Source organism: Nyctereutes procyonoides, unplaced genomic scaffold (genome assembly GCF_905146905.1).
Source record: "Nyctereutes procyonoides isolate TBG_1078 unplaced genomic scaffold, NYPRO_anot_genome, whole genome shotgun sequence".
NCBI lineage: Eukaryota > Metazoa > Chordata > Mammalia > Carnivora > Canidae > Nyctereutes > Nyctereutes procyonoides.
The window spans coordinates 8,337,357-8,359,355 of record NW_026575140.1 but is presented as its reverse complement, the minus strand read 5'-3'; the positions used below and the strand labels follow the sequence as shown (position 1 = coordinate 8,359,355).

Here is a 21,999-nt window from a genome sequence, read left to right as displayed (position 1 = left end):
TAGGCAAATATCAATCTTACAGAAATAAAGGCCCAGGACTTCAGTATGCACATATATATGGAATATGCATATATACATATTAATATATATTTCTCTTGGCACACATATATGAGAATTTATATTGCAGTGCTGTATGCCATAGGAAATACAAAACAGAAAAACTGATGGTCCAGCCACAGAGGAATGATTGAATAAACGGTGTAAACCAGGGACACCTGGGCCGCTCAGTGGTTGAGCATCTGCCTTTGGCTCAGGTTGTGATCTTGGGGTTCTGGGATGGAGTCCTGCATCTAGCTCCCTGTGAGGAGCCTGCTTCTCCCTCTGCCTATGTCTCTGGCTCTCTCTGTGTGTCTCTCAGGAATAAATAAATAAAATCTTTAAAAAATAATAAATAAATGATGTAAACTGTGGTACATCCATACTCTAGAATATTATAGTCATTTAAAAGCTCCTCCACTCATCTTAATTCCCAGGCCAAGCCAACTAGAAATCAGGGTAGCCTAATAGACAAATCCAACTAGCCAATTTTCCTTTATCTTCTACAACTGGCCAGAAGAAGATGGTTGTCAAAGCAGAAGGTGACAGGCTTTCTAAAGTAGATTATGAACTTTATCCTGGAGCTGGATGGGATCATGCACTGGTTGCTCACCACTTGGATGAACTCTGAAGTGCCAAAGTGCTGAACTAAAACTTAAAAATTAAGCAGGTTAGGGATCCCTGGGTGGCGCAGCGGTTTGGCGCCTGCCTTTAGCCCAGGGCGCGATCCTGGAGACCCGGGGTCGAGTCCCACGTCGGGCTCCCGGTGCATGGAGCCTGCTTCTCCCTCTGCCTGTGTCTCTGCCTCTCTCTCTCTGTGTGTGACTATCATAAATAAAAAATAAAAATTAAAAAAAAAATTAAGCAGGTTATGGAAAAGTTGACAGAGCTTATTAAATAAGGGTGTTTTACGGGCTTTAAGAGTTAGAAATACACCTTCACACCCAGGACCCACCCTTTTCTTCGAATATAGAGTAATTTGAGAAAAGGTGCCTTTTAACCTAGATGTATAAGCTGCTTTGTCCCAGTATTCCTGGGTGACATTCTACTTGCCATAGCATACACCAATAGAGACATGTAATTTTGTTCTTTCCCCCCAATTCCTTATTCCAAATATTAATTCCTGATCTTTCCTACAGAGTTCATTGAAGGTAAAATGCTTCAGATGGAGCAATATGAATATGGCTTTCTATTTTTGCTCTCGTTTTTGTAAGTTTCTGACCTAGAGTAAACTGGAACTTGTCTAAGCTTCCTGATTAGAAAACTAGAAGTTTCGCCTCTAAAAATAATTGAGTACTCTTCTTCGTATATCATGATGACACTAACAGATCTGAGTCGCTCTCCTGGAGCAGCAGTGGGCTCAGACTGAGTCATGCACCTACCCTTCTATCTGCAGTCAATCCTTCCCACCCTCTCATCTTTCTCCTCACCCACCCACAGACCAACCATCTCTGACAGGTTCTTCCATTCATTCTGGAAGCAAAGATACACATTTTGGAAATGGCTGGTCAGGCTCAGAAGTCTGGTCTAAAGCCACAGAAAAAGTTTTCTCTGTGCGACCTTAGCAGTGTCATTTACAGCTGACAAGAGTACACATTTCAGGAGGGCAAGTGAGCACTCGATTTCAAGAGCCTTAAGTGCATGCATATATGTGGACCTTGTAATTTATCTGGTAGGAACCAATCCTAAGGAAAGAATTAATGATTTATCAAAAGAATTTATGTCACAGAATAATTAATAGCACACCTCATAATCCCCATAAAGTTCCTCATCAAGTAAGGAACTGAACTGGAAACAACCTAATTAAACAATATCTTTCTAAAAGATAATTAAGTAAAATTATTATAAATTCAAGTTACTAATTATAATACAACCAATAAATCTTGTGTTTTCAAAAAATATTTAATGACATGGAAAAGTGCCTAGAAGTCATGTTAAATGAAAGAAAACAGTATACATATGGTATAATTACAGTTTTGAGGAAGAAAAAGCAACTAGAAGGGAACCTCAGAATGCAAACAAAGAGTGGTTATTTCTGAATGGTGAAATTATCAGTGATCACTTTCTTTTTTTTATACTTTTAAGTATTTTTCAATACATTTGTCTAGGGCAGCCCGGGTAGCTCAGCGGTTTAGCGCCGCCTTCAGCCCAGGGCGTGATCCTGGAGACCCAGGATTGGGTCCCATGTCGGGCTCCCTGCATGGAGCCTGCTTCTCCCTCGGCCTGTGTCTCTGTCTCTCTCTCTGTGGCTCATGAATGAATAAATAAATACTTAAAAAAAATACACTTGTCTAAAATGACTGTGTATTACTGATACAGTTAGGAGGAGAAAGGTCTATAGATAGATTTTAAAGTTACACCTCTCAAAAAAATTAACATGAGGAAGAAAAAGAAGGAAAATGAGAAAAAAAAATTGACTTGGCTTCAACCTTCAAATCTAGCCAGGTTAGTATTTCCAATTTACATTAATGTAAATATTTGTTAAATTGTACTACATTCATGCTAATCTAGGCAGACTTGACAAGAAGCATTTCATTTGATCCTCTGAATTTTGATGAAAATCTCTCCTCTTAGGATATGAAAACTCTAATCCCTGACTGTTGTTTATTGCTGCCGAAATCTATAAATGCTCAACTCCCAGACTATCCACTTATTCACATGTCCAACCTACCTTTTTACCTTAATTCAGACCTATGCTGTGAGTTGAAAATCTCTGAAAACCATCAGACAAAGGCTATTTTTCAAAAACTGACCTGTTGTGCTGATAAGCATGAGGAATGGATGTAGCCCTGTAGCACACTGCCACATTTGACTGCAGGATCTCAAAAAGAGAAAGGACAAAGACCATCATTTCCCCTGTGCTCCCACAATACCCTTCACGTGCAGGTCACCTCACAGAGATGATGTGTGTCTGAGTCATTCTCTCCTTCCAAATGATAAGCTCCTTGCAGGAAGAGACTGTGGCTTTTCACGTTCCTATTTCCAGTCCCAGGTACAGAACATGCCATTCAGTAGCTAATCAAAAAATGTTTCTGAGGGGCACCTGGGCGGCTCTGTCAGTTAAGCAGCTGCCTTTGGCTCAGGTTCATGTAATGATCTCGGGGTCCTGGGATCGAGCCCCACATCAGGCTCCCTGCTCGGTGGGGAAGGCTTCTTCTCTCTCTCCCTCTGCCTCTCTCCCTGCTTGTGCTATCTCTCACGCTCTATCTCAAATAAATACATAAAATCTTAAAAAAAAAATGTTTCTGAACTGAACTACATGGATATCCCTACCCACCCAAGATTAAGGAAAAAAAAATTATACTCAAGATAAATACACACACACATATACAACTTTGAGCATTAGGAAGAGCTACCAAATAACCCAGGAATTTATATGATTTAGAAGTTGACAAAAGCAGGAAATTAAATTACAATTCAGAGAATGTTTGGATATTACTATGGGAAGAGGCAGAAATTCTTTTTCCATCAAGGACTTCTGATCCAACTTTGGATTCAAATAAGAGCCACATACCAATAAAAGGCAATTTCATCTATTTTTTTCTTTTTCCTTAGAATATGAAATAAATATTGGCAAAGTATATAACATCTTCCCTAAATATAAGGAGTAATTTAAAAATATACTTGAGTTCTTATTATGGTCCACAAAGGAAGGCAAGAAAGGGTAGGAGGCACATATAATCACCTCAAAGGTGGCGATAGGCTTTAAGAAGGACAACTCCCAAATTCAGTAGACATCAGAAAAGATATCACTAAAAATTATGCTCATAAGATGGGTATAAAATAGATAAGATTAACCATATGCAGAAGCTCTCACATTCAAAAGGTTATATAAACGTATTACAGAAAGGAATAAATGACTTTTTCAAACTCTCCCAGTGAGGTGGCAATCTAAAATGTAACAGACAGGAGATAGCCTAGAATTTAGTCAAGGCCACTAGGATGACTGCACAGGTTGAGTACTGTACAACTCCAGGGTATACCATTCATATAATAATGCCTTTTTGAATTTTTATGGCTGTGAACAACCTGCGTAATTGTATGTGGCTGTCATGGATTTAACTAACACATATGAGTAATATTATAAAGCAGAAATAGAATGATCCACATGAGCTCTACAGCAGGGAGTGTCAACAGGGGGCCTTAATGACATTCTAGGTCAGATCATTCCTCATTGTAGGGGGCTGTCCTGTACACTGTTGGATATTTAGACGCATCCCTGGTTTATACCCATTAAGTGCCAGTAATATCCTTATGCCCCCAGTTGTAGTAATTAAAAATGTCTCCAGACATTTTTACATTGCCAATGTCTCCTAGGGGGGAAAATTTTTTTCCCCTACCCCCGTTTGAGAATCACTAATCTATAGAACAAAGAAGAATGGGGTAATGTTTGTTCAGCCCTGCTGAAGAGAAAGCAGATATTGCATCTGGCATATGTGAGAAAGCTGTGTAGTATTCATTAGATCCGGAATAATGCTCAAGGCAGTCTCAGAAGGAAATACCCTCACATGTGTATTAAATCCCCTTTGCTTTAATTCTACTTTTCAAGTAATGTCCTAATTACCAATTCATTATCGTGGGCACAGTAACTTAATACTATATTTTTAAAAGAGGTTTTTAAAAAATGCAATGACATATAATGGTCCCCAGGTTATTGTCAACATTGACTTTGGGCCATATACAAGGAAACATATGGAGAAACATTTGGAGTAATTGGTAATTTAGCAATGTGTTAAGATTAAATTTCTAAAAGTATAATAAAAAATCAAATAGTTCCTTAAATAAAAGAAACTTTTAAATTTTTTCCACAATATTTTCTTTTTGTTGCTGTTTTTTTTCACAATATTTTCTACATTGAAAAGTAGAAATTAAAAAATATATATTAATATTTATATAATCTTGGTTTCAAAACCCTTTCTATATGAGAAACCATACAGAAATAGATATATTTGTATATATCAAAATTAAAAAAACTTTTGCGTGTTTAAAAAACAAAATATGAACAGAAACAGAAAATATGAACAAAACTAAAATGTAAATGAACCAAAAAAAATAGTCACAACATAAATTTTAGTGGTTCATGATTTTTAAATAGATAAAGCTTTTATAAATCAAATAACAAAATCTATACCCTGACAGAAAAATGGAGAAAGACCAGGAAAAGACAATTCACACACAAACACACACACTCTCACATACACACAACTTAGCCAACAAATATATGAAAAATGTTTAATCTTATCAACTGAATTAATGTAAATAAAAACAAGATAGTATTTCTTTATACATGTCTTTGATAAAAAAAAAAGGTAATATATAGCATATATAGTACCAATGAAGATACAGACAAACATTCTCAAACACTGAAATAGACTGGCACAATCTCAGGGGGATGGGCAAAATGGGGGAAGGAGAGTGGTAGGTACAGATTTCCAGTTATGGAATCAGTAAATCACAAGAACAAAAGGCACAGCATAAGGAATACAGTTGATGATATTGTAATAGTGTTATATGGTGACAGATGGTAGCTACACTTGTAGTGAGCACAGTATAATGTATAAACTTGTCAAATCACTAAGTTGTACACTGGAAACTAATGTAACATTGTATGTCAACTATACTCAAATTAAAATTTTAAACAAATAAACAAACAAATGGGCACAATCTCCCTGGAAGACAATCTGCACAAAGGTTTAGCTACAAGAATATTCATCTTTTTTTTTAAGATTTTATTTATTCACAAGAGACACACAGAGAGAGGCAGAGACACAGGCAGAGGAAGAAGCAGGCTCCCTGCAGGGAGCCCGATGAGGAACTTGATCCGGGGTCCCGGGATCAAGCTCTGAGCCAAACGCAGACATTTAACTGCTGAGCCACCCAGGTGTCCCAAGAATATTCATCTTAATGTAATTCATAATAGCAAAAGCTTGGAACAACCTGTAAGTTGGTCAGCTGAAAAAATTATGGTACATTCAAATAATATATCATGCAATCATTAAAAATTATAGAGGATGTGGACAATGTTCATGTTAATGACAGGAAAAAGATGCTTAATGACATGGGAGAATGTTCAGGGCACAATGGTGTTTTGGGTAAGAGACTGGGTCTGGAGTCAGACTGGGTTCAAATTCTGTATCCACCATTAATTAGCTGTGTGACATTAGGCAAGATAGTAACCATCTCTGTTTCTTTTTCTTCTTTCTTTCTTTTTTCTTTCTCTCTCTCTCTCTTTCTTTCTTTCTTTTTTTAATTTTTTTAAAATTTTTTATTTATTTATGATAGTCACACAGAGAGAGGGAGAGAGAGAGAGGCAGAGACCTAGGTAGAGGGAGAAGCAGGCTCCATGCACCGGGAGCCCGACGTGGGATTCGATCCCGGGTCTCCAGGATCGCGCCCTGGGCCAAAGGCAGGCGCTAAACCGCTGCGCCACCCAGGGATCCCCTCTTTCTTTCTTTCTATTTATGAGAGACAGAGAGAGAGAGGCAGAGACACAGGCAGAGGGAGAAGCAGGCTCCATGCAGGGAGCCCAACGTGGGACTCAATCCCAGGACCCCAGGATCACGCCCTGAGCTGAAGGCAGATGCTCAACTGCCAAGCCACCCAAGCATCCCTCTGTACCTGTTCCTTAATGTGTAATGAATAGAACCCCTATGAAATAACGGATCTAGGCTCCGGCTATCAGTGGTTACTTAAAACCACAAGCAGGGGGGCACCAGCGTGGCTCAGCTGGTTAAGCGTCTGCCTTAGGCTCAGGTCATGATCCTAGGGTCCTAGGATTGAGCCCTGCATCAGGTTCACCGCTTGGCAGCAAGCTGTTTCTCTCTCTCTCTCTCTGTCTCTCTGCTGCTCCCCCTGCTTGTGCTCTGTCAAAAAAACCAAACAAAACAAAAACCAAAAAAAACAACAAAAAACCCCCCACGAGCAGGAAGGTTGATGGGGAAGTTTAGAACAGATGTACCTGACTGGAAACACCATTAATCAATCTCACCATCAGTAAAATGAGATAACCAGACATTATGTGCCTCCTATTGTGATATAACAGGAAATAGAGTATATATCATGTCCATGAAGTATTCTTACCCCCAGATCTGACCTGAATTTACCTAAGTGTCTAGATATATTAACATACCAGAAATATGGAGATTTAATTCCATTAAAATGAAATTCAAGAACAATCAAAAGAAACTAATGGTGATAACAAGCTAGAATAGGGCTTACCTCTGGGGCAGATACAGACTAGGAAGGGATGAAAGGAAACTTTATAGGTTACTAGAAGTTTTGATGTGAGTATACTTTATATACTTTACTGTGTGTATATGATACCTCAGTTTTTAAAAATGGAAAGGAAAAAAAACTCCTGATTTTCACCACTGTCTAGTGGCAGGAAGACAAGTAGGCAGAGTTAGGGAACTAGACATGATGCCAAGAGGAAGCAGCAGTGTCCTGCATCTGCTCCCCGCTGTGGGCCTTGTTCTGTGGAACTCCCCAGCTGCCAAGAAAAGTTGGGGGTGGGGAGAGAGCAAGGTGTGGGCCAATGAAACCAGGGTACTTTCTAGGGAAGTCTTACAGAGTGGTTGTTCCCAAGGATTTCCATATCACTAATAAACTAAGAATACTGGCTATGTTGTAAAAACAGGCTTTAATTTCACGTAAAGGATTTCAACAAGTCACCTCATCTACGCACTTGAACAAGTTGGTAATGTGAATTAGACATTAGCAGTTAAAGCTAAGGCAATGTCTATGGTTGGATACTTGGAAAAGTAGGCTACAGAAACATGAGAACTTTGAGAATTGATGGAGTTTGCTTTGAAATGCCAAAGACTGTTTTGGAAATTGGGCTAATTATAGAAACATGTAAGGAGTAAGGACTCTCTCCCACTCAACCCGGTCCTTCATCTCCACCCCTAGCCCTAGCCACGAAAGACTGAGAAATGTGTATTTTCAGTGTTCGTTTTCCCAATGGTAGAGGTTTACCAGAAGTTATAATGATAGAGTCTATGTATGGCATACATTCCTTCTTGGCTCTGATAATCCTAATGATACAAGCAAATAGAAATCAGAAGTTGCACTTGACCCTGTGATACTTTAAGCTTAACATTCACACCTCCTGTGAGAGACTGATTTCTTCTAATGGTGTACTTGTCTGGTATTTTTTTAGACGCATATTTAGGACAGGGCAAATACAGAGAGTTAGTCTTTCTTAGTGTAGAAAACATTAAAAAAAATCATTCTCATGATATTCTTATATCACTAACAAAAAGATTTAAGTGGTTGGACATCTAGGTCCTCTTTTTTAGTCACGAGGGACACCCAGAAATTAGGAAAATTTAGGGCTATATCTGAAGAAATAATGCATGGTTATGTAGAATCTTCGCAAATCTTTGAGTGTTGGTGAAAGAAGAATTCAGTGTGATTTCTCGAAGCAAGGGGCAAAAAGCTTGTTTGTTTTCCAAAATCTTCCCCTATTGGGTAAAATTCACAAGCTCACAGACAAATTAGTCAAATTGAAGCTGAGATCACTTTTTTTTTTTAAGATTTCATTCATTTTTTTTTTTTTAGATTTTATTTATTTATTCATGAGAGACACAGGTAGAGAGAGAGGAAGAGACACAGGCAGAGGGAGAAGCAGGCTCCATGCAGGGAACCCGATGTGGGACTTGATCCAGGGTCTCCAGGATCAGGTCCTGGGCTGAAGGCAGTGCTAAACCGCTGAGCCACTCAGGGATCCCAGAGATCACTTCTTTTTATGCCTTAGATCACATCCTAGTGGATACATGATGGAGTTGCTGAATGGATACTCTATAACATTGGTCCATACTCAGTGGAGTATGACAGCTTCAAGCTGTCTATATTCAATGTAGCAGTCCATGGCTAAGTTTATATAATGCAAGTTAAAGAAAGCCCTTCCAATTCCATGTTATATAGCTCGATATAAAAATACTTACTGACTTATGGAGAAATTTGTTAATTTATCTTAATTTAACCCCTATCTTTAGAGTGAACAACTGTTTTCTTTGTCCTTACTCCCCAGTGTCTCATCTTGTAGTCCCTTAAGGGCACTCAATAAAGAATAAATAATAAAGTATTTCTTTTCTTTAAAAAGAGCATACTTTAGGGATCCCTGGGTGGCGCAGCGGTTTGGCGCCTGCCTTTGGCCCAGGGCGCGATCCTGGAGACCCGGGATTGAATCCCACGTCGGGCTCCCGGTGCATGGAGCCTGCTTCTCCCTCTGCCTGTGTCTCTGCCTCTCTCTCTCTCTCTCTCTCTCTGTGTGACTATCATAAATAAAAAAAAAAAAGAGAGAGCATACTTTAAATAAAGTATTTCTTGTCTTTTGGGGCTTCTGGGTGGCTCAGTCAGCTGGGCGTCTGCCTTTAGCTCAGGTCATGATCTCAGGGTCCTGGGATCAAGTCCCATATCGGGCTCCATGCACAGCAGGGAGTCTGCTTCTCTCTCTCTCTTTCTCTGTCCCCTCCTCCCTGCCCCATGTTTGTGCTCTCTCAAATAAATAAATAAAATCTTTAAAACATTAAAAATAAGAAAGCAATCTTTCTTCTTAGCAACAATGAAAATGTATTGAGCTTATATTGTGTGCCAGACACTATTCTAAATGTTACCTTACTTAATCCTTATGCTAGCCCTATGAGGTAAGTGCTATTAATAGCTTCACTTTATATACTAGGACACTGAGGCACTAAGAGTTTAAGAAATGTTCCCATGGTCACACAGCCAATAAACGGCAGTTTGGGATTTCAATATAAGCAGTGTGACTCAAGAGATCTTACTACTCTCAGCCTATGTAGTCTGGAGCACCTTCCTTTGAGTTCATGGGCTCAATTCTTAGCACCACTTTACTTATCAGCTGAATGAGTCTTGGACAAACTGCTGAAGGTCTCTGTACCACAATTTCCTCACCTATAAACTGGGTCTAACAATAGCCTCTCTAGATAGGATTTTTTTTGGAAAATAAGATGAGATTATATATGCGGACGACCTGGCACACAGTAGCCAAACAAGAGCTAGAGCTATTCCTTCCCTGTCTGACATTCCTCTTCTTTTTATGCTTGCTGCTGCTCAGCAAGTGTGAAACTTCTCATTCCAACTCCAATGAAAATCAGGTCCCAACATAGCTCAGGAGAGGAGTCCAAGCGGTGGTAGGAAAATAGGCAACATTGCTGCCAATCTCTTAGTGGGCGTGTGGACATTTGCTAAATCCTTGAACAGGAAGTAGTTCATCTCAGCCCTGAAACTGTCCTCATAGTGTTGGCATAAGAAATCTCCAAGGTATGTAGACTTTGGTTCCAAAGCTATACTGCCTCCCACCTTTTTCCAGACGATGGAAAACTCACCTAATGCTCTGACAATTCGCATCAGGACTTCTCCAACTTTCATTCTGGTCTCCGGTGTGTGCTTGTCTTTATCACTGTCATACTGAGCCAATAGGCCAAGCAAGATTTTCTCAGGGTATGCATCTGAGAGTAGGGCAACCCCTGGGGTGAAAAATAAAAAGAAAGGATTCATTATGATTTGAAAATGTAAAGCAAATAAACCCAGACAGCCTGAGATGGGATGAACACTGAGACACTTAAATCCACCTCTGTGACTCTACCAGAAAGGCTGCCCTTTATTTGGAATGATAACACTGTGAGTGCAAAGAACATGAGTCTGAAAGTTCAGTCTCCTGGATTCTTCTAGTCTCAGTCCTATATGATCTCTAAGATCACTTCCAGCCCTGACATTCTATGATTTATGGACTCTAGAGTCTTAAAGCAGAGGCTAGATGATTACACATTGTGGCAGAGATTCACACAGCATCAGGAGAAGACAGGATTAAATACCCTCTGGGGAGCCCTCCAAGTCTGAGACTCTAAGGTTCTTTGACTAGTATCATTCCTGCCAACATATCAGCCCGAAACACAGCAGCGCTTCCTGTCTTTGCTGCAGTTCTCTGTTCCAACATGAGTATTCTCTGTATGACTGGCAATGAGGAGAGTAATTTCCACAAGGAAATATCTTCAGAGCATTCTGGGCATGAGCAGTAGGAGACCTGTGCTTAGAAGCTGAGTTCCCTGATCAGAAACGGGGAAGGTCCTACTCCTGAGTCCATATTTCAAGTACATTAGTAGTCCTCCCCAGCTTATCTGCAGGGAATTCGTCCCAAGCCCCGCTGTGGGAGGCTGAAATTGCAGAGAGTTCCAAACACTCTATATTCTATGTTTCTACCTATACATACCTACCTATAATAAGGTTCAATTTATAAATTAGGCATAGTAAGAGATTGACAACAATAACTAATAATAAAATAGAACATAACATAGTTATAACAACATACTGTAATGTGTTATGTGAATGAGGTCTCTCTCTCTCAAAATACTTATTGTACTCTATACACCCTTCTTCTTGTGATTATATGAGATAACAAAATGCCTACATGATGAGCTGAACCACGAGATAACATAGTGGTTGTGACACAATGTTAGGTTACGACTGACATTCTGATGATTAGTCAGAAGGAGGATTATCTGCTTCCAGATCACAGGTAATCTCAGATAACTGAAACCGTGGAAAGCAAAACTGTGGATAAGTGGGGACTACAGTACTCGATGATCCCTTCTGCCATCATGCCAGTACCTCCTAGATGTGTAATCATTATCTGAGCCCCACCCCGCAGGGAGCAAACTTCACAGGGGGGGAAAGAGGAGGGGAGATATGCTCTATGATAGGATTAGAAATAAAGCCCCTGATCTCAAAACTATATAAACAAGTTTTGAGTTCTCTTACTTGGGAGGAAAATGTCACACACTTCTAAAGAATATTAAGGAAGAAGGAAAGAAATACAGGTTTCAAAATACATTCAGGAGGAGAAAGCTTCTTTTTACCACCTCTACCTCAACTATGCTGGTCTCTCATTTGTGGCATGCTGCTTTTCTTTTTTTCCCCAATTGGTCTCTCTGCTTTTACCTGATAACCTCACTGCAGCTGGAACCATCTGGTTAAAACAAGTCAGGCCCCATCATTCTGCCCAAAGCCCTCAATGGTTTCCCCTTCTCTCCTGCCTATGAGCAACCCCAATCCCAACTACCTTTGCTTACTCTCTGACCTCCTCTTTTACCATATACTCTCCCTTGCTCACTGTCCTGCCACTCTGGCCTCCTCACTGTTCTCCGAGTAGACCAAGCTGCTTCAGGCCCATAGTCTTCCCCTGACATCCCCTTGCCTAGGCTGCTCCTCCTCCAGGTAAGGTACCCTTATGGCTTCCCCCCAAGCCCTATCATGTCTCTGCTCAAATATTACACTTACCACATACAAATGGCAGCCTCCTTCCCCTACTACTCTTTATCTCTCTCACCCTGCTTTATTTTTCTTCTTAGCACATGTTATATACAGTATTTGTTTATTTATTGACTGCTCCCCTCCTTAGAGTGTAAACGTTATAAAGTCAAGGATTTTTTTTGTTGCTCTCTGCTATAGCCTCAATCCTAGAAGAGTGCAGGACACAGCAAGTGTTCAGCAACTATTTGTTCAATGAATGAACCGATAAAAGAGTTCAAAGATACAGTCTTGATATAAATTTCAGGAATTAAGAAAAAGAAGATGGGGAAGGAGTAATAGAAATGCTTAAGAAGGGCAGCCCCAGTGGTGCAGCGGTTTAGTGCCGCCTGCAGCCCAGGGTGTGATCCTGGAGACCCTGGATCAAGTCCCACATCGGGCTCTCTGCATGGAGCCTGCTTCTCCCTCTGCCTGTGTCTCTGCCTCTCTCTCTCTATGAATAAATAAATAAAATCTTTTAAAAAAAAAAAGAAATGCTTAAGAAATCTTCATTTTTCATCTGAGTTTACCAATCTCCCATTTATTTCTTTTCCAATCTCCCATTTAAATCTGATATTTATGCAAAATCAACATACTTTTTTTTTAAGACTTATTTATTTATTTGAGAGAGAGAGAAGCAGAGGGCGAGAAAAAAATCCCGAAGCAGACACCCCGCTGAGCATGGAGCCAGACACAGGGCTGGATCCCAAGACCCTGAGATCATGACTTGAGCTGATATCAAGAGTCGGCTGCTTAACTGACTGAGCCACCCAGGTGCCCCTATTTTCTATGTTATAGGTTGTGATATTCCATTCTTTTATAAATCAGATATACACAAAGGCAGTACACCTGCTGAAGGCTGCACCTGTCTGCCTCTATTTTTGCCTTCCCCACCCTTATCTTTTCATTGCTTCCAAAAAGTCTGGGAAGTCCCTGCATGTCATCCCAAACCACATCTTCCTTTATGTGGCCTCCAATTTTCTACAAGCAGAAGCTCTGCTCTTAAGGAAGGTTCAGGCTGTGGCAGAACCTGAATCAGGCAGTTTCCCTGTTGGCACAATATGACACTGCATTTGTAGTTAGTTATCTTCTGCAAAATGATGGGGAAGTTTTTGGAGGTCCAAGGTGGAATTAAAGATATATTTTGGTTGCACAAAGCATCTACTCTGGTAACAAAACCTGGTGGTCCTTTGGGAACTATCCCTTTCCTAGCCTTAGTCTATGTGGTTTGAGTGGAGCTAACTACTCACTTTCTCCCCTTCCATATATAAACTCATATCCCAGGCTGGCCAGTTAGGACATTCCATCCCATGCCCACACAATGATGGGCTCAGGAATGGGCAATGAAACTCAATTCTGGAGCCCACATTGAAAGTACTGGGAAAGATAAGCTCTTTCTTCCTGTTGAAGTTATTAGCCTGGAGTTGCCTGTGGCCTCTATGTGGAGAAAGCCCACGCAAAAAAAGCCAAGACAGAAGAGGGTCAAGCCAAGAGAGGGAAGGAAAAAAGGAAGAGAGCTGATGTCATGCTTTGAGACTCTGAATCCAAATGTACTTCCACCCACTAGACTCTCTGCATACGTAAATCAATAAATATCCTTTTATGTGTATGCCAGTTTGTTTGATTTTTTTTCATTCAAAGGAATCCTAACACACCCTTCTTCAGATTAAAAAAAGATTGAAATTTTTATTTATTTACTTACGTACTTTTCCTATAATGCCAAACTTTTAATTCCACTAGGGAGCTTTAAATTCTTCCACTCTTGCATTAAAAGTTTGCTTAATAGCAAAGCCCAGTTTCCTTGCTTCCCACAGTCCCACGTTAGCAATTGTTTATCTTCTTGCTGGCCTTTTCCACGCTGCTGCCAAATGGCCCTCTGACTATTTGAGTTTTACCTTCTAGGATACAGCTGCTACCTAGGAGTTTATAAATCCCTAGGGCAGCTCCCTCCTTACTCTTACACTAAGCAGTGAAGAGAATCATAAATGATGGTCAAGACTGCTAAACAACTAAAGAGGTGAAATTTCGTGTGGCTGTTTTTGTTTCTTACTTGAAAAGTTCTCTGAATTTTGACAACTGAGGAAGTGAGACCATAACCTTCACATGACCCCTTGCCCCTCACGCTTGATAATTCCTTTGTAATTGAAAAATGGGGTAATTTCTGGGTCAGCCCAGGCTTCAAGAAAACATGACACATCAATCCCTTTGGCAATAAGAACCAAATGACTGTGTGATAAATACCTGCTTCTGCTCTGATCGCAGGAAAATGACTACATATTTCAAGATGTGGTTTAATAGATAAGTTACATAGAAGGAAGGTAAAGGTGAACCTAAAATGACCAGGGTTCATGAAAACATTCTGATCTGTATTTTCAGGGAAAGCATAGGATATAGACAAATATCAACTGAAATATCAGTTGACAACTCAACTGAAAAAATATTGTTAAAAGCACATTATGCAATAAAACGGAGACAGTCAACTCTGTCTTACACAACACTCTTGCGTTGTAGGAAAGATAGTTTAACTTAAATGTCTTTGCTGACTGACTCTATCCCAAGAAACTGCTAAGCCAATCTCCACTTTAAAACTAACCTCAGCCTCATTCTCCTGGGCAGATAACAACCTACCTCCCAAAATACCCACAGCTACTTGGAAAACCACCTATTCCCTCAAACCTCTCAGGTATTTCTGCTGACAAAAAACTGTAAAAAACACAGCACCTCACGTATTGTGTGACTCCATTTACATGAAATGCCCAGACAAGGCAAGGCAGAAGAGAGAAAGTAGATTTAGTGGTTACCTAGGGCTGTAGGAGACAGGGGGAAATAGGGAGGGACTGCTAATGGCTGCGGAATTCCTTACCGAGCAATAAAAACTTTCTAAAATTGATTGTGGTAATGGGTATTCATGGGTATTCATTCTGTGAATATACTAAAACCACTGTATCATACACCTTAAATGAATGAATTGTATGGTATGTGACTTATATCCCCAAAAGTTATTATTAAAAACACTATAAAAGCCATTTCAGATCTACCCTTTTAGGTTTCTAGAATAGAAGAAAAAGGGAGAAGATAAAATAGCACATCTTATATAAAGGGAAATCCACTGCAAAGTATCAGCTTCCTTTTGTACTCAAATCTGTTTTGGTTGCCCCTGTAGGGTGAGGAGGGTGGACAGAGAGAAAAGGATTTCTCATCTGAATGGGAAAAAATGTCAAGTATTTCTTTTTTCACAGAACCTGTCTTACATGTGTAAGAAAATATACTATACGGGACAGGACGCCTGGGTGGCTCAGTGGTTGGGTTCTGCCTTTGGCTCAGGGCATGATCCTGGAGACCGGGGATTGAATCCCACGTCGGGCTCCTGCATGGAGCCTGCCTCTCCCTCTGCCTATGTCTCTGCCTCTCCTTCTCTCTGTCTCTCATGAATAAATAAATAAAATCTTTAAAAAAATATATACTATGTCTAAAATTCTAAGTTCTGTGTTCAGCCAGAAACTCTAGGCATTTATCCTAGCAGATACACTAGCACAGTAGAAAATTATTTATGTACAAAATCATCACTGTAGTACTACTGGTAAAGAAAAGACTGGAAACAAACACTCATCAATAGAGGACTGATTAAGTTGTGGTCAGTCATATAACAGGATGCAGTATCCATTCAAAAATAAAAAAGCTTTTTAAGAACTATTATGGAATAAATTCTAAGATCTACTGTTAGATAAAAAGCAAAATGCAGAACAAAGTGCAGTGTATATAGAATTCAACCATTTCGGTACAAAAGGGAAACACACTCATAAAATATTTCTGGAAGGGGGCATCTGGGTGGCTTACTCAGTTAAGTGTCTGCCTTCAGCTCACATCATCACCCCAGGATTCCCTGCTCAAAGTCTATAAAGTCGGCCTCCCCTTCTTCCCCTGCCTGCCACTCCTCCTGCTTGTTCTTGTTCACTCTATGTCAAATAAATTAATACAATCTTTTTAAAAATTTTTTGGAAGGATACAAGAGAAACTCGTGATTTTGGTTGTTTCTGGGGAGGGAAATGGGAAAGATATGAGAGAAGAGAGTTTTTATTCTGTATCTTTTTGTACCTTTTGAACTTTGAACCATGTAATGTGATATCTATCAAATATAAATTCAAGAAATATAAGTTAAAAAGGTCTGTGATAAGGGGCATGGTCTTTTAAACTAAAAAAGCCTATTTTAGAGGCAAGAGTAAAAAGAATTTATAATCAACTGTTGTAGAATGACCACAAATGTTTGTCTTCTCTTCCTCCTGAAATCTTACTAAAATGATTATTGAGGAGTAAAAAGGGTATAAACCTCAAAACAAGGATAAAGATAATGGGATAGGTGTCACAGGCTGAATTCTGGGTAAAGAGAACGAAGATAGAACAACATGACATATATTCAAAACAGCTGTTAAATCATTTGGAAGAGAGGCACCTGGGTAGCTCAGTCAGTTAAGCATCTGCCTTCAGCTCAGGTCATGATCCCAGGGTCCTGGGATGGAGCCCTGAGTCGGGCTCCCTAATCTGCAGGGAGCCTGCTTCTCTCTCTCCCTCTGCCTGCTGCTCCCCCTGCTCATACTTTTTCTCAATCTGTCAAATAAATAAAATCTTACAAAAAAAAAAAAACCCTTAAGAAATCATTTGGAAGAAATTAGCAATAATTACATAAAACACTAAACAAATGTATATGGAAGACAGAACTAGGCTCAGCAATGAATAATATCCAAATAGTTAACAGTAAATACTGCCCAAAGATGTAGCCAAAAATCATGATGCAGAAACAGCAGAGGGGGTGGGATACAGGTGTGCACCTGCAGGTATGCATGTGTGTGTTAATGTGTGCATGTGTTAAATCCTCATCCAACATATGGAAAATGAGTAGATAATGCCCAAAGGTTTTTAAATCAAGAGAAATATGGGGTGTCTGGTTGGCTCAGTTAGTGGAGCATGCGACTCTTGATCTCAGGGCCTAGGTTTGAGCCCCATGTAGAGATTACTTAATAAAATCTTTATTTTTTTAAAGATTTTATTTTTTATTTATTCATGAGAGACACAGAGCGAGAGTGAAAGGCAGAGACACAGGCAGAGGGAGAAGCAGGCTCCATGCAGGGAGCCCGACATGGGACTCAATCCCGGGTCTCCAGGATCACACCCTGGGCTGCAGGCGGAGCCAAACCACTGCGCCACTGGGGCTGCCCAAAAAAAATCTTTAAAAGAAAAATAAAAGACATTGCCCACTTCAGATTTTCCCACTGGTGCCCCAGAAAACCAACCATGGCATCTTCCATGAGGAGCTTGTTTTCTGACCATTAACAGATACAGTGAATCTTTTCAGAGGTTTCTCAACAGTTCCATGGAACACTTTTCCATGCAAGAATTCATGGCCAAGAAGTTGCCAGGTATAATAGCAAGGATTGTTGATAGACAATCAGAAATTAAGATTCTAAGCATGGGTGGAGGCGCAGATGACTTTAGATTTCAAGCAAGAATGCAATATTCCTCTGTTATCTTGTTAAATATATCACTGAAGTTCAGGGAGGGGAGAAAAGTTGTCTGGAAGATGACATCCCCCTTTCATTGTTTTTAAACTTTTTGTAAGTTCCACTGTCAGGGATTCCAAATATACATCCCTCTAAATATGGGCATGATGCATTTAAAATATGGCTTATATGAAATCAAGATATTACAACCACAAAAATAAATGTCAGTAAAATTATTCAATTTAGCCCCTCCCCCAAAAAAAAGAAAAAAGGAAAAAGAGAGAAATATGTGTGAGCATTTTATTTATAAATAAGAAAGTAACCGCTAGAAGAAACTACTTAAAAAGGGGTAGGAAAGGAAAGGTTATCTCTGGGGACTGGAACTGTGAAGGGGAAGAGGCAGGGCAGCGGATAAGCTTTTTGACTCATTACAAACTACGCTCAAAGTAATTAATAAAAGTAAGTTTGTTTTAAAAACTAGATAGAAGATAAAACGCATGTTAAACCTATAGAGGAAATTCAGTGGAAGAACAATGATGGGTTAGAGAAGAGGTCAGGCATAGGAAAAATTTCCCTCTGATTACAAAAAGATCATCACTGATCTATGCCTGTCCTCTCTTGCAGCTCTATGACACAAAGATACAAACAGCAAAAACTTGACAAAAAGGGAAATATCCCTCCTTTAGCAGGGTGCTTCGGCTGTTACATCTGAGACCTCTCATTATGATGAAAGCCAACAATAATTTCAGCTCCAAGAATTCAGGAAGTTGCACAAACTGGGGAAGTTGGTTATTAAATCAAGGAAGTGTGAGGAATTCAACTGGATGGCTGGTCTGTCTTTGTAATTAGAATAAATGACAGTGTCTAGATGCCAAATTATTGTTAAGTTTCTCTACAGCTCCAAAGCTATGCTAAGTGTGGACAAGCCCCAACAAATTTATAAAGACTCTGTATGAGTGAGTGTTAACCAGGCCTGAAGAAAAAACAGGGTTAGACTAATAAACTGGCACAGTTAACAGCTAAAGCTAATAACCATACCTAGAGTCCATCTCTCTCTCTCTCTCTCTCTCTCTCTTTTTTTTTTTTTTGAGTCCATCTCTTTAAGTCAGGACCTAAGTCATATATTTGAGGGGCGCCTGGATGGTGTGGTCGGTTAAAGTGTCCGATTCTTGGTTTCGGCTCAGGTTCATGATCTCAGGGCTGTGGGATCGCACATCGGGCTCAGTGCAGAGTCTGCTTAAGACTCCTTCGCCCTCTCTCCTCTAATCCCCATGTTCCCTCTCTCTCTTGCAAATAAATAATCTTTAAAAAATAATAATAATACATCCAGATACTAAAACAATGACAATCTATTTACTTAAATTGTTTTCTTCTTCCCGTTTTGGAGGGGAAATATGAAAAGGAATGAATAATCTACATTTGCTCCTAGTCAACTCCACTTGCTGGAAGCCATTTGGATCACAAAATGTTATTACAATAAACAAAACCTAACAGCAAAGACAGTACATTTAACATTTACTGAATGTTTTCAACATGCCAGGGCATTCTGAGCTCTTTTACATGCATCCAGCCATTTAATGCTCCCAACAAACCTTTGAAGTTAGGTATTATTGTTAATATTCCTAATTTTACAAACGGAGAAGTTGAAAAACAGATGGGTGAAAAATATGATCCAAGATATCTGGCACAAGGCAGAGCAGAATTGCAAACCTGCAATCGGCTACACTGTGGCCACCCGGGCAGCGATGCCAAGGACAAAGTAACTCTTCGAATAACAGTAGCTTTGCAGATCTTAACTCCAAAGATAGCAAACCTTACATTTTCAAGTATACGTTCTCAGCCTCACTCCATAAACTTTACTTTTGATTGAACTCCAAGGTCAGAGGGAGGAGAGCTGCTCTGCACATCACATCCCTAAGAGACAGGCCAGAATTCTTTACTGGGTCTAGCTGGGCTTTGTAGGGACCACTTCATTCCTACTGGATATCTTTATTTAGCATTTCACAAAAGGAGATGAGTGATGCTAATGAAATTCACAAATGAGTCTGCCTTGAGATGTTGCTGACATTAGTGGTAACAGGAGCCATACAGAAGGAAATTGAGAACTTGAATTTTCACGAGTTTCAGTGTTTAACCAATGATCCTCAAACACCTCCACTCTATTTGATACTGCAAGCCCCCTAAATCTCTGGTTCTACTACCCTCCCCAAATAAACAAAATCCAAAACAGCCCCCAAAAGCTTAGAATCCACCTTCTCAGGGCTGCCTGTCTCAAATACCAGTGCATGATAGAGACGAAGGGGCAAGGAAGAATGCTGAGGAAAACGGAGCCTCGAGACCGCCACCACCATCACAGGTTCTGTTGTATGTGCAGAAATTCAAACAAGGCTGCCTGGATGCAGAAGTGAGGAAGGAAGAACAGGAAGACAGCATTTACCTCTGCTTTCAGGGTAATCGCTGCCCTACACATTCAAAGAAACCCACATTTCAGTTGTTCCAGGGTTAGAAATAAAGGAGCAGGATGTCATTCATTTAATTCTATTTATGTAGCTTTCCAAGAGTCAAAGAGGACATCAACATTCTCTTCATATCAAAACATTTACTGGTAAAAAGAAAAGAGGGACTTCTGATTTCCCATAAAATAGGGAGTGGTTCTCTTTTAGCTGAATCTTGGTAAGAAAATAAAACTCTTTACATCTCCTAAAGATCACAAGATGGGTGGTCCTGGTAGGAGGAGTACTACCTAATCTGCAGACTCATTTTTTCCGAAGTTTCCTACTGGCATTTCACCTCAAGCATACCCAAAAAGAAGCTGCAGAATCAGCAGAGCTGACTGAGGTGTCAGGCTCTCATTTGTTATGAGGGAGCCAAAGCCTCCTTGGGGAGTTGTCACCTGGCCTGAAGCTCGAACAAGACAGGGCTGATCTTTCACGTTCTCTAGTGTCTCAGGGCTAGGAGACCTGCTCTGTGCTTTGGGCACCAAGCAGTGACACAGACAAGACACAGACTTTAATGAAATGCTCCTTTTTTTCCCCGAGTTAAGCCTAGCACGAATCCTGATGAGATGAATAAGCAAATCTCTGTGATAGGCACTCCAGGCTAGGACTTGCTTAGAAAGTGACTGTTGTTAAATCAGTAACTGTGATGTGTAGGACTTAAACTATAGTTTCATATGGAAATCGGGCAGAGCTAGTATAAGTTTCACCCAAAGAGCCCGTTTTCCCCTGATAAAGGCACATATATCCACATACACTCTGCCGATAAACCTAGCCATGGACCCTCTAGGAGTCCACACAGCCCTCAGGTTAAAATCCCTGTGCTAAGTAGGGCACCCATAAATAGAGGGGAAAAGAGAAACCTTTAAAAAAAACTTGCTTGCACAGTCAAAAAGAACTTGACTGTTTTCTTCCCCCTGATAGTATAAATAATACATGGTCACTGTAAAAGATGCAAACACTAGAGAAAACCTAAAGAAGAAAGTAAAATAAAAATCACCTTTGGGAGGTAGGGGAACATTGAAGAGTTAAGAGGAGAGACTCTAAGATAATGAAGATGTTGTAAAATTGTGGTGATAGATGCCCAACTCTGTTAATATACTAACAAATATAGTTAATCTTACACTTTAAAAGGGCATATTGTATTGGTTTATGAATTATAACTCAGTTAAGTAGTCTTTTTAAAAAAATCACCTGAAAACAATACAAACATTTTAGTGCCTTCTCATTCATACACCACTCCTTGAATCACACACACACACACTCTGTCTCTGTCTCTGTCTCTGTCTCTCTCACACACGCGCACACACACACACACACACACACACACACACACATAGTTTTCATTGTGGACAACTTCATTTTATTTTAACAGCTTTCTTTTTTAAAGCAGGATGGGGGGAGTTCATTGTCCCAGATGATACAGCTTTTATACTAGGTAATTTGAGGTGGTCCAATGATAACACTGAACACTTCAATAGTAAGTAGTGTTATTGCTTCTAATGGTTGAAACAGAAAGGATCTCTTTCAAATTTTACTTCAGTTAGGAGATGAGAGGTGGTCATGGAGGATATGACTCTTGATCTCAGGGTTGTGACTTAGAGGCCCAAGTTGGGTGTAGAGATTACTCAAAAAACAAAACAAGGGATCCCTGGGTGGCGCAG

General features: G+C 39.9%; 1 protein-coding gene across 1 annotated transcript in view; it reads right to left on the bottom strand.

The window, feature by feature from the left end:
- The window catches only part of TANGO6 (transport and golgi organization 6 homolog), a 210,878-nt gene that overhangs the window by 96,089 nt on the left and 92,790 nt on the right, over positions 1–21,999 (bottom strand). Inside the window, exon 15 of the mRNA XM_055306190.1 lies at positions 10,386–10,526. Within this exon, the coding sequence (XP_055162165.1) occupies positions 10,386–10,526 (141 nt within the window). The remainder of the gene's footprint in view (positions 1–10,385; positions 10,527–21,999) is intronic.